The sequence below is a fragment of the Hyperolius riggenbachi genome, chromosome 10, assembly GCF_040937935.1.
Source record: "Hyperolius riggenbachi isolate aHypRig1 chromosome 10, aHypRig1.pri, whole genome shotgun sequence".
Lineage (NCBI taxonomy): Eukaryota > Metazoa > Chordata > Amphibia > Anura > Hyperoliidae > Hyperolius > Hyperolius riggenbachi.
Window position 1 is genome coordinate 254,240,297 of NC_090655.1, and position 13,528 is coordinate 254,253,824.

The 13,528-nt window shown below is 47.7% G+C and overlaps 1 protein-coding gene across 1 annotated transcript in view; it reads right to left on the reverse strand.

The window, feature by feature from the left end:
- LOC137535310 (zinc finger protein 3-like) overlaps positions 1-12,658 on the reverse strand; it is a 33,047-nt gene extending 20,389 nt beyond the window's left edge. The window contains exons 1-2 of the mRNA XM_068257140.1: positions 12,616-12,658; positions 9,657-9,770 (exon numbers count right to left, since the gene is read on the reverse strand). Of these exons, the coding sequence (XP_068113241.1) occupies positions 9,657-9,728 (72 nt within the window). The 5' untranslated portion in view covers positions 9,729-9,770; positions 12,616-12,658. The remainder of the gene's footprint in view (positions 1-9,656; positions 9,771-12,615) is intronic.
- Between the last annotated feature and the right edge of the window lie 870 nt (positions 12,659-13,528).

The following is a 13,528-nucleotide window of genomic DNA, read 5'->3' on the forward strand; positions in this document are numbered from 1 at the left end:
CGTTTGAAATTCGTTACAGGCAGCCAGCACAGGAGCAGGGAGCTGAAGTTTACAGCTATTAGCAGCTGTTGGACACCTAATAGCAGCTACAGAAGTATTCTGCTTCCGTTCCTGTACTCGACTCTAACTACACTGTGCAGTACAGGGCCCGGGAAGCTGTGATGAAGATGCAGCTGCTGTGAAGAAAGTTTGCCCTCTCCCCCATCTGTAACAAATTGCCTGCATTGCACCTCACAGTCCTCTCCACACTTCTCCTCTGTGCTATGAGCTGTTCAGCATGTCTTCTTGTGTGTCATTACAAAGAGACCAAAGATAATAGCATTCCAAGTCATATGCAGAGGCGTAGCTAGGATTTTCAGCGCCCGGGGACAAAGACTATTAATGCGCCCCCCCAAAGTCAAGGTTGCGCGCCGCGCCAAACAGGGGCGTGGTCATATAATAATTGTGGGCGTGGTTATGGGTGGAGCCAAATGTATATGGAGGTTAGCAGGCTCACGCTCACCCACCCTCCCTCAGTATGTACCTTCCAGCATGTTCCAAGACAAATTCAGCAATCATGAGCCCCCCCCATCAAGACAAATTCAGCAATCATGAGGCCCCCAACATAACCAACTCAGCAATCATGAGGCCCCCAACAAGACAAATTCAGCGATCTTGAGGCCCCCAACAAATCATGAGGCCCCCAACAAGACAAATTCAGTAACCATGAGGCCCCCAAAAAGACAAATTCAGCAGTCATGAGTCACATAAATAGACAGCATTTCACATAAATAGGTAGAATGCCCCCTTAATATGGTAGACGCCTCTCACCTGGCAGCAGTTCTCCAAAATACACTCAATCTGACGTGGTTCCCCAAAAATAGGTAGCCCCAGGTCTATAGTTGTCCCCAGAATAGGTGGCCAGCAGTATAGATGTCCCCAGAATAGGTGGCCAGCGGTATAGATGTCCCCAGAACAGGTAGCCAGGGGTAGAGATGTCCACAGAACAGTTAGCCAGGGGTATATGTGCCCAGTATATGTAGGCAGGGGTATGTGTGCCCAGTATATGTAGCCAGAGGTATATGTGCCCAGTATATGTAGCCAGTGGTATATATGCCCAGTATATGTAGCCAGGAGAATAATATGTGCCCAGTATATATAGTCAGGCGTATATGTGCCCAGTATATGTAGCCAGGGGTATATATGCCCAGTATATGTAGCCAGGGGTATATATGCCCAGTATATGTAGCCAGGGGGTATATATGCCCAGTCCACGTAGCCAGGGGGTATATATGCCCAGTATATGTAGCCAGGGGTATATATGCCCAATATATATAGGCAGGGGGTATATATGCCCAGTATATATAGGCAGGGGTATATATGCCCAGTATATGTAGCCAGGGGTATATATGCCAAGTATATGTAGCCAGGGGGTATATATGCCCAGTATATGTAGCCAGGGGTATATATGCCCAGTATATGTAGCCAGGGGTATATATGCCCAGTATATGTAGCCAGGGGGTATATATGCCCAGTCCACATAGCCAGGGGGTATATATGCCCAGTATATGTAGCCAGGAGTATATATGCCCAGTATATGTAGCCAGGGGTATATATGCCCAGTATAAGTAGCCAGGGGGTATATATGCCCAGTATATGTAGCCAGGGGTATATATGCCCAGTATATGTAGCCAGGGGGTATATATGCCCAGTCCACGTAGCCAGGGGGTATATATACCCAGTATATGTAGCCAGGGGTATATATGCCCAGTATATGTAGCCAGGGGTATATATGCCCAGTATAAGTAGCCAGGGGGTATATATGCCCAGTCCACGTAGCCAGGTTGTATATATGCCCAGTATATGTAGCCAGGGGTATATATGCCCAGTATATGTAGCCAGGGGGTATATATGCCCAGTCCACGTAGCCAGGGGGTATATATGCCCAGTCCACGTAGCCAGGGGGTATATATGCCCAGTATATGTAGCCAGGGGTATATATGCCCAGTATATGTAGGCAGGGGTATATGTGCCCAGAGTAGGTAGCCAGGGGTATATGTGCCCAGAGTAGGTAGCCAGGGGTATATGTGCCCAGAGTAGGTAGCCAGAGGTATATGTGCCCAGAGTAGGTAGCCAGGGGTATATGTGCCCAGAGTAGGTAGCCAGGGGTATAGGTGCCCAGAGTAGGTAGCCAGGGGTATAGGTGCCCAGGGTAGGTAGCCAGGGGTATATGCCCAGTATATGTAATTAGGGGTATATGTGCCCAATATATGTAGGCAGGGGTATATGTGCCCAGAGTAGGTAGCCAGGGGTATATGTGCCCAGAGTAGGTAGCCAGGGGTATATGCCCAGTATATGTAGTTAGGGGTATATGTGCCCATTATATGTAGGCAGGGGTATATGTGCCCAGAGTAGGTAGCCAGGGTTATATGTGGCCAGAGTAGGTAGCCAGGGGTATATGCCCAGTATATGTAGTTAGGGGTATATGTGCCCATTATATGTAGGCAGGGGTATATGTGCCCAGAGTAGGTAGCCAGGGTTATATGTGGCCAGAGTAGGTAGCCAGGGGTATATGCCCAGTATATGTAGTTAGGGGTATATGTGCCCAATATATGTAGGCAGGGGTATATGTGCCTAGAGTAGGTAGCCAGGGGTATATGTGCCCAGAGTAGGTAGCCAGTAGCCAGGGGTATATGTGCCCAGAGTAGGTAGCCAGAGGTATAGGTGCCCAGAGTAGGTAGCCAGTAGCCAGGGGTATATGTGCCCAGAGTAGGTAGCCAGAGGTATAGGTGCCCAGAGTAGGTAGCCAGTAGCCAGGGGTATATGTGCCCAGAGTAGGTAGCCAGAGGTATAGGTGCCCAGAGTAGGTAGCCAGGTGTACCCCTCCCCAGCAGGAGGGGAGCAGCGCAGAGAAGAGGAAGAGCTGCTCTCTCTCCCTCGCTGTCCCCTCCAATGTCTGTCCGGTGGCTGGCAGCGGCGGGCGGAACTTACCTCCGTCTCGTCGCAGCGCCGGATGGATCTGCCGCTACTCTGGTCTGGTCCAGAGCAGCGGCTGCGCACCCGAACTTCCGGCCGGTGTTCCGACGCGGCGCTGGAGCGTGACGGAGGTGAGTTCCGCCCGCCGCTGCCAGCCACCGGACAGACATTGGAGGGGACAGCGAGGGAGAGAGAGAGCACCTAAGGTGAGGGAAGGAGGGGGGAGATGGCCCCCCTTCCCCACCGTCCGCACAGCTCTCTCTCTTCTCTGCTCTGCTCCCCTCAGCCAAAAAACCCCCCCCCCGAAGCTCAGCTGGGCGCCCTTGGGGACCCGGCGCCCCGGGGCACTTGTCCTACCCCGACCCCCCCTAGCTCCGCGCCTGGTTTATGGAGCCCTGGACAGCAGTGTGCACACTATGCAGTCATCAAAAGGTAAACAAACAAGTATGCTCTGCCTCTTTTGTTTCACTGCACATGGCTGCTGAATGTTCTGTTAACTTTAGCTCTGCATTTTCACAATTACCCACATCCTCCCCTCCAGCACATCTGAAAAAAGTAAGTGTTGGTGGAAATTGTGAACATAAATTAGAAAGGGTTCATGTGTTTGCGTTTGTATGAATGAGGGCAAGAGGTGATATGAACATGGGGGGGGGGCAGGCTGCTTCTATGCCTTGGGCCCAGTTTAGTCTTAATCCGGCTCTGGGCACAAGGGTACAACCTAAAGGATCAATTTAGTAGAAGTGAATTTGTAAGCACTCAATTTAAAGATTGGCTCTGGGGAGGGGGAGGGGGTACCTACTGGAAATTTCAGATGTGGCGGTTGCTCCTGTTGTAAATGTCACAGGACCCCTAGTGGCCAGAACACAAATTGCCTTCCAATCGGTTTCAGCACGCAGACCATGCAAGCTGTGGTCGCAGGTGGGGCGCAGAAACCGCTGGAATTTGGGCAGCAAACCGACTAGAAGGGAGCCTGTGAGTTACGGTAATTACAAATTACACACTATTTCAGGGTATAACTGCCACCACCTCTATTACCATGAGACAGAGGAACTCACTGACTGGCTGAGCCTAGACCTGCAAGAAAAAACGGTTAAACACACTCTATTCTGTCTAGCTAGCAACAATAGTAGCGTCTCTTCAGAAGCTAGAGTTCAGTTTGTGCGGCTGAATAGCAGGTGTAGCTGAACGGATAAAATGACTTTTTATAAAGTCTTTATTATACGTGCAATATAAATAATGAATATATACAGAAAATCGTTAAAATCAACAATTATAGAGACATTAGTAGCACAGTATGAAAAGACAAGGATAAAATACTTAGGTTCGTGGAAAGATGTCCTTTCTGGGAAAATCATAAGGTTTTTTTGGTTTCAGTTCAGTTCAGTTAGCAAAGTCCAAACAAACCAGGTGCCAGCATGTCCTCAAGCTGGCAGGGATATAATCAGGATGATGTTCAGAGTGGAGGACACTGACTTTGGCTCCTCTGCCATTCTTATGCCCCTGATCCAGTAGGAGGGAGTGAGGGTGGGAGCCACACACTCCCTTAGAATATGAGAGGAGTCCTATCCCTTGTCCTGGAGATCAGAAATCATATCTAACCATATATGGGCTCTATCTCACAGAACCATACAGGTCAGGGCAGATTTACTAACATTTTCAGGTCCTTCCCGATTTACCCAGCACCCTGATACCAAACATAAAGGGTGGGACTCCTGTGGTATCATCAGGGCACTTTTGAACTGCCTAACTGGCAATCTTTACCTCAGAATGTTCTGAAACTTTCTCAGAACCAGCGCCCGACACACTGAGTTTGGAGGGCCGGGCAGCCTTGTAACACAGGAAATATGACAAACATAGTAGTTCATGGAATATTATATACATCTGGGATTTACAGCAGGTCTTTTCTAGGTGAAGGCTCTTTTGAAGCTTGGGGCAGCAAGCTACGTGTCAGCTCCCCTGCTGGGATTGTAGCCAGAGAGTCTAACTCTTTCCCCAATAAATTGGTTCTGCCATGCTGCTTATCATTTGATGGATGGGCCATTAGCACAGCTGGGTGCCGGGGACACTCTGCAGCAGGCTCCGGCCTTTTGGTGGAAGGAGGATCAGTTTCTGATCGCTTGCCATGACTTCGCAAATCTAACCAGGAAATCAGAAAAATCGACTGCGAATCTTCCAGATTCGCCCACGTTTCTCACGGCTGTTCCGTGACAGTAAATTTCTAGTAACAGGTAAATACTTTGAGAGATTTGGCCAAACAGTGCGGTTCAAACAGTTTATTAACTGTAGAACTAGAGGAGTGGTTTACGGATTACTTTGTCCCTGCCAGAGAATTTATGTTGGCCAGACAACAAAAATGATGATGCAATGTTACCAGCAACATTGCAGGTCCCTGGGCAACCCCCATGCTAAAGGGTGTCCCAGAGTCATGCAACACATGAATGCGACCCATGCAGAAGATGCCACTAAACTCAGATTCTGTGGGTTGGAGTTGGTGACCAGGGATAGGAGGGGTGGAGATTGGAATAGAAAATTGCTGAGGAGGGAAAGCTATTGGATTTCCTTTTTCAATTCAACAGGATCCTTGGGTATGAATGAGCAAAATGACATGTCAGAGTTCTTATAGTTGCTCTCACTTTAAGAGGTTTTATTATTCTTACAGTTTTGTAGTTTGCATTTGTGTATTTGTATTTCTTAATTTTCTTCTCTCCTCTTTATCTTTAGAGCCTTCCGACTTCTGGACACACCAGACTCCGTCTTGCAGTTTGTCCCCGTTTGTGTGGGTAGGTGCAGTTATAGTGGGGCATAACATACATGGGAGCGCTACTTGGCGCTCTGCGAGTGTTATGTATTCTTTATGTTTGGGGGGTTGCTGTGGTTACCATTATATGCAGCACTGTCTGTGTTCCCCTCCCAATCAGCGCCAGTGCAGGGCAGGGTCCTACGTCACTGGATGAGTCACCTTTCAGTGTAGACGCAACGGCGTCCGCCTCCAATTCTGGCCACATCGATAGGCTAATGTAGTATATTACAACTTCTGGTTTTCACAAGCTGGAACACATAGCATTCCGGAAGTTATTCTACAGCGGGGACCAGCGTGTTTGTATGGCGTCTGCGTGCGTCGGCCTTCTAGCAAGTATAAGGTATATAAGGGGGGTCTCTAGGGAGTCTTGTTGTCCTGATGAAGCACCCTACACCTGGGTGCGAAACAGCTGTCGACTCTTTATTGTGCTTACACCCTCTCTCCATATCCTTCTGTGCCGTTGGATTGATTGTATGGATTTTTAATCGCTTTGTAATAAATTGGAGTTTTAGCCTAGATGTGCCAAGCCACTTTTTTTCTACAATATGAATGTTTGGAATCTTGCATCAGCTTAGAGCACTACAGCAACTGTGATATTGTGGTTCCTGTGCACAAGCTCTTCATTGTTTTTAGTTTATGGCAGCTTCCTCCATAGTTTAGCTAGCCAAATGTCCTCCACTATTAGGTAGGCCCCTCCCTAAGTTAGAAAGCTAGATCGGCCCCCAGTATATGGTAGCCTCCTCCCCAGTTAAGCTAGCCAGATGTGCCTTTCGGGTTAGGCTGCCCCTCTTTCCAAGTTAGATAGCTCTAAGAGCCCCCAGTATTAGGCTCCACTACTTCAGGGACCTCTACAAAGACATCCCAGAAAAATGCCCAAACTCTGAAACAGAAACAAACAGCCGCAAAACCTGACATGCAGACAATCAAGGCCTTCCATAACTTAGAGACACTGAAGCGAAAAAAAATTATGATATGATTGGTATGTGTACTACAGCTAAGAAATAAAACATTAGGAGCAGAGACATAAGTCTAATATGGTTTCCAGTACAGGAAGAGTTAAACAGAATCATTCTGTTCTGTCCGATTCGTACAATAAAAAAATACAGTCCTCTGTTATTGTGATCTCCTGGATCCCTCTTTGCCATTTCTGTTGCTCCCCGCCGCGATCCTGGCTTTTAATCGCCAGTTTCAGGCAGTGTTTACAAAAAAAAACAAAAAAAAAACAGGAAGTGATGTATGTGTATACATAGATACATGTGTGGTCACTGTTCGCATGTGACAGGCAGCAGCTCCTTTCCCCCAAGCCTCACAAACTGCAATAAACAAAGCACACACACAGAGCCTGCAGGGGGCGTGGAGGGGGAGTGCACAACTTCTCCCTATCACAGCAGAGACAGTGCAATCCTCTCTGGCTCGACAAAGCTTGACAAACAAAAGAAATTAGATATATTACAGACATAGTGCAACTAGAAAAGGCTGCAGTAACCCAGACCACATTAGGACAGGTATAGAAATTTACAGGATAGAAGAAATAAGGCTGAAAAGTTTGTTACAGAGTCCTTTTAAAAGACTTACAAGGCAAATGACAGTAAAAAAGTTAATTACCTTACTGCAATATCAGACCTCAGGGCAGACAATCCGCGGCTCTTTTGTCCTTTCCAGCTGCTCTGTTATCTAAATCCACTTATTAGAGGCCCAACCCAGCCCAGGGTCGCCTTACCTCAGGGAGATTAGAATCGCCGCTTTAAAAATCCTCCGCCTGCGCAGTTCGCATAGCCGCTGAACTCGGCGCTGGTATTCTCTGCTGAGGGGCGCTGCTGGCTTGACACTCAGTTAGTCATGTGGGCAGTCATGTGGTGACGCCGACATGACGTTATAACAGGGCATACGGAGCGACAATGTCCAGCTGGCAGGGCTGTAATCCTGCGCAGCTGCAGTAGCAGCTATGCGAACTGTGCAGGCGGAGGATTTTTAAAGGTGCAATTCTAATCTCCCTGAGGTAAGGCGACCCTGGGCTGGGTCGGGGCCTCTAATGATTAGTGGATTTAGATAACAGAGCAGCTGGAAAGGACAAGGGAGACGCGGATCGTCTGCCCTGAGGTCTGATATTACAGTAAGCTAATTAACTTTTTTCTGTCATTCGCCTCATAAGTCCTTTAAGAAACTCCAGTCATCTATGCAAAAGAGCCATTGAGCTCCACGACTTTCAAAGTAGCAGAGAGCTCTGTCTTCTGAAGCTTATTATCTCAACTGTCAGTTGTTTCATTGTTTTTCCTTCTGCAGAGGATAGTTCCCTGCTCTGTAAAATCATTTAGAATGCTGAGTAGTGTGTAAGCTGCAAATATTAGAAAATGATGCAATGTTATAAAAAACGATATAACTGAAAATAAAAATATTTTCTTTGCTTCAAATGTTATAGTAATTATCCGCACTACACAACCAATTCATTATATCATAATTTATTTATTTTTGCTTCAGAGTCTCTTTAAGAGAGCACGCTATGCTTGTGTGCCACAGACTTAGCACACTTTATTGTATCAAGCTGAAACCCCCATGTCAACAGGTCATGCAGCAAAATATATACTTGGTTGTGGATTTTAAAAAGGGATTTAAGGTAAAGGCCTGAGTGCCACATGGAGTCAAATTCCTGGAGAGCGGAATAGAAGGTAGAACCTATGATATCATCAAGAGATCACATACCGGGAACCAATGCAGTGTGAAAGTGGACTCTCCAAGCATTAGGCAGCCCCCTCTCCAGGTTAGATAGCCAGATCAGCCCACCCCTCCTCTAGCATTAGGCAGCCCCCTCTCCAGGTTAGATAGCCAGATCAGCCCACCCCTCCTCTAGCATTAGGCAGCCCCCTCTCCAGGTTAGATAGCCAGATCAGCCCACCCCTCCTCCAGCATTAGGCAACCCCCTCTCCAGGTTAGATAGTAAGATCAGCCCACCCCTCCTCCAGGTTAGATAGCCAGATCAGCCCACCCCTCCTCTAGCATTAGGCAGCCCCCTCTCCAGGTTAGATAGTCAGATCAGCCCACCCCTCCTCCAGGTTAGATAGCCAGATCAGCCCACCCCTCCTCTAGCATTAGGCAGCCCCCTCTCCAGGTTAGATAGCCAGATCAGCCCGTCCCTCCTCCAGTATATGGCAGCCCTCCTCTCCGAAAGCCAGATGAGCCCCCCCTCCCCAGGTTAGATAGCCAGATCAGCTCCCAGTATTAGGCCACCCCTTAAACTGAGCAGCCCCCCACATGCAGAGATGTGAGCAGATCCTGTAGTGCTGCCTACTGACCTCACTGGGAACTAGGCTGTGTCAGGCTGGCAGCATCCCCTCTTGTCTCGATCTAGTGATAAAAATAATGGGAAACGCCACTAGAGTTGCAGGCTTGCAGAGAGAAGCTGCTGCAAGCCTGCAACATGGCTGAGTTCCCGGAGTGATGAGGAGCAACACTACAAGCTCTGCTCGCAACTCTGTATCAGCCAGGCAAGGGGGCACTCGAAGGGAGGGGTCATGGCTGCATCCTCAGGGCCTAGTGCCTTCCCCGCCTCTGCCTTGGCCTGGCTGTGTGTTTTATTAATAGAGATAAGATTATTATTATTATTATTATTTAGTATTTAGTATTTATATAGCAAAGGGGCACTCGAAGGGAGGGGTCATGGCTGCATCCTCAGGGCCTAGTGCCTTCCCCGCCTCTGCCTTGGCCTGGCTGTGTGTTTTATTAATAGAGATAAGATTATTATTATTATTATTATTATTTAGTATTTAGTATTTATATAGCAAAGGGGCACTCGAAGGGAGGGGTCATGGCTGCATCCTCAGGGGCTAGTGCCTTCCCTGCCTCTGCCTTGGCCTGGCTGTGTGTTTTATTAATAGAGATAAGAGACATCCAGAATCCATCTCACCTCTCCAGTCAGCAGATAGATGATCTTCAGGGTGAGGTTAAATATCCTCTCAGTCATTTGGTCCTCATCCATCCTCAGTGATGTGGCCAGGTGATCTGTACAGGATGCTGCTGCCTTTTGATAGATATAAAAGGGAGGATAATCTAGGCTGTACAGTTGTCAGTGGTGAAACTAACAATACAGGATCCCCCTTTTCCCAGCACTCCCCATTGCTGTCACTTGGGGGTGGTATGGCCATACAGAGTATCACAGGAAAGCATAAAAAGTTGGTTTATAGATACCTGTGCACTATACTCACAACGTGCTGCAGTCCTGTCCTCCCTCTGCCTCCTCTCCAGCTGGCCTCCTCTCCTCACCTCCCACTGTTACCATTCCTGTGATGTTACAGCAGTGCTGGTAGTGGTAGATGGATGAGGATATGAGGAGAGTAGAGGTGTAGAGGCTAATGGGAGCAGAGGACTGGAGTACACTGTGACAGCTAGCTATAAACCAATGCCAATCCTTTTTTTTTACTGCTCTACATGGAGGTGGTGGAATGGAGCAACACTGAAGTGTGGGCATAGCTATACTGGGAACGAAATGGAATTACTGGGGTGGGGGACATAACATACTGGAGGATAATGGCAATGCTGGGGGACACAGAGAGGACATGGCTATACTGGGAAGGAAATTGCATTACTGGGGTGGGGGGGCATAACATACTGGAGGATAATGGCAATGCTGGGGGACACAGGGAGGACATGGCTATACTGGGAAAGAAATTGAATTACTGGGGTGGGGGGGCATAACATACTGGAGGATAATGGCAATACTGGGGGGACACAGGGAACTGGAAGCCCTAGTCTAAATTAGGGGACCCAACAGGAAACGTCACAGGGAACAGTTCTTTAATCACAGCACCCTCTACAGTAGGAAACATTGTGATTGGACAAATACTGTGGATGTAGTTTACTACAATCTATCTGAAATCTAGCAGTTTGAGAAGGTGCCATCCACCCAATCACATTAGCAGAATTTCCCTATGACGTTTCCTGCTGAGTTACTTAAAGTAGACTAGCACCGAGATGCCAACCATAATCTATAGCACATGTAGGTGGACCACACGTTCCAACAGTTATATAAAGGTCTCTTGTATGGCAATTATTTCAATCAGAATTTATTTCACCAAGTACAACAGGGGTTGTACGCTGAATTGGTTTTGGCACTCCAGGGTCAGTGGTGGTACAGTAACATACAGTGGTACAGTCCTATACAGTAAGGTGCAGAACAGTAATATACAGTGGTACAGTAACAGATGGTATGGTGCATACATATGGAAGAAACCGGGTATACAAGGTGAGGCATAGTTAAGAGATGTGTAAAAGATGGGCCAAGGGGAGGACTGAGGGGCTATCTGCTGCCGTTGATGTCACTCAAATGCTTTGCAGCAATAAATAAATCAGAAAAATTGGAAAAATGGTTCTGAGCCAATGGAATAAGCAGCAGCTAAGTGGATAAAAGTACCCCTCAAATTACTTCAATACAAAACTATAAAAATTTTATAGTTTTGTATTGAGATAAATAAATCAGATGCCCCACAGTCTGTCCTTAAAGGAAGGTCAAGGAGAGAGGAGACAAAAGGAGAGAGAGAGAGAGAGAGAGAGAGAGAGAGAGAGAGAGAGAGAGAGAGAGAGAGAGAGAGAGAGAGAGAGAGAGAGAGAGGTCAAGGAGAGAGGAGACAAAAGGAGAGAGAGAGAGAGAGAGAGAGAGAGAGAGAGAGAGAGAGAGAGAGAGAGAGAAAAAAATTCCCCTTGGTATTACAGCATAACCTGGATGGTTGAAGGAGTACTGGGGGGTGGGGTGGGGGCAGAGGGGGTAAGAGGAAAAAAATAAAAAAAATGAGTTGAACTTACTTGGGGCTTCTAATGGTCCCCCACAGATGCCCTGTTCCCACGCAGCCACTCACCAATGCTCCGGTCCCCGCCTCTGGTTCACTTCTGTAATTTCTGACTTTAAAGTACGGTCTGTGCCTGCACAGTACGCTCCTGATGACGTCAGCGGGAGCGAGGACACGGCTATGCAGGTGCAGTGGTTTTCCGACTTTAAAATCAAAAATTCCAGAATTGGACTGGCGCATCAGTGAGTGGATGCGCGGGCACAGGTCGTCTGTGGGGACCATTAGAAGCCCCAGGTAAGTTCAACTCTTTTTTCCCCCCTAGCACCCTACAGTAGTTCTTTAAAGTTCTGGTTAGTGTCCTGGCATGGTTTGTCATGGCCTGGCCTAGTGTGGTTTGCCTGCTGAATCCTGGGAGCTACAGGCTGAAAGATTTAGCAGCGGTGGCCTGTGATACTGCGAATGGTGGATGACTTGGTCCTCCCTCAGGTGTTATGGAGGGGTGTACTGGCTGGTGTGCAAATTGCAGCAGTGGACCACTGACTGCAGGTGATAGCAGCGGCCAACTGGGACAGGGTATTGGGGGCAGTGGCAGCCTGAAAGACTGCAGCTAGTGTGATTATGTTCCGGGTGTTGGTAGAGCTGCACCAGCTGATGCAAATCAAGAAGCTGCAGGGGAGATCTGACTGCGGGAAAAGGTTGGTGGTGGAGGACTTGGCCACCCCCAAGTGTCAGAGCCAGGGATGGAGGCCTGTCTCCCCTGGGGACACAGCATTGGAGACTAGCTCACCTGGGCAAAGCAGCAGAGACTCCAGCAGCCTTACAGCAGCAGCTGATGTGACTGGGACCCCCTGGCTGTGTGGCCTAGGCTGGAAAGGTGGCCTGAGGGCTGAAGGTGACCAGTGGTGCCTGGCGGGTTGGTGGCAATGATCTCCATCTGAGAGTAAGAGAGCCTGTAAGGCAGCCTGGCTTCTTGGCAAGGGGATGATCAGGATAGTGACAGGTGTACTATGACCTCCTCTGTAACAAAGTATGTCCACCCCGACCTCTGCTCTGCTCAATATATAACAACAACCACACAATTACCTCTTCCAACAATGTCTCCCCTCCACTTCCTGCAACTTCTCGTCCTTCTCTGTGACATCACTCCCTGCCGGTGTAACATCACTTCTTTTCTTTGGTTTAATTTCTTCCTGTCTGTGCGTTCCACTTTGGAGTAGAAAGATTGCCATCTTGTGGTGAATAGGCTAACTGCATCCTCTGTTTGTGGCTGCACCTGCACTCAGAATCTAGCTTGTCGATTCTGTCCTAAACATCATCAAAACTTGAGCTTGTTACATCCATGGTGAGGCAGTGTAGACTTTTGTGGAAGTCACAATATGGTGAATCAGTTTGCGGGGGGCATGCTTCATAGTGTCAGGCTTATGCCCCAGTAGGAATATTTTGGGGTCTTTGGTGAAGGGATCCAGGGATGATATTAGATATCAGAATCCATAGCCTACCTTTGGACATGTTATTGAAAGTGTGCAATCTGCCCGCAAACATGGGGACTTTGAAAGGAAACTGCGACAACTATTTAGATCCAATTATTTTGGATCTATATGCCAGCCAGTCTGCATCCTCATGGTTTGAATGAGGAGGCGGCACTTAATGGTTTGCTATGAATATGCTGTATATCGTTATCTTTTGTGTAGGGGAGCATTTGCTGCCCGGTTTATATTATTGTGCTCCTCTACATTTGTATATTTTGTAAATACTGAATTACTTTTTATAGTCCTGATATATTATTCATTGTTTTGTTTATGTATTTCCTGTAGATCCGTGTAGACTCTCACAACTACATCAGCTGTCATGTATCTGGAGTCGGAAAATAATTTTTTTCTCTTTTGGGGCTAATTGGACCATGCCTTGTAAGGGTTTTATCGCCTTCCTCTGGATCAACAGAGATATGTGAGGGAGCAGGCTGGTGTTGTACTTTATTTTCTGGTTGAACTTGATG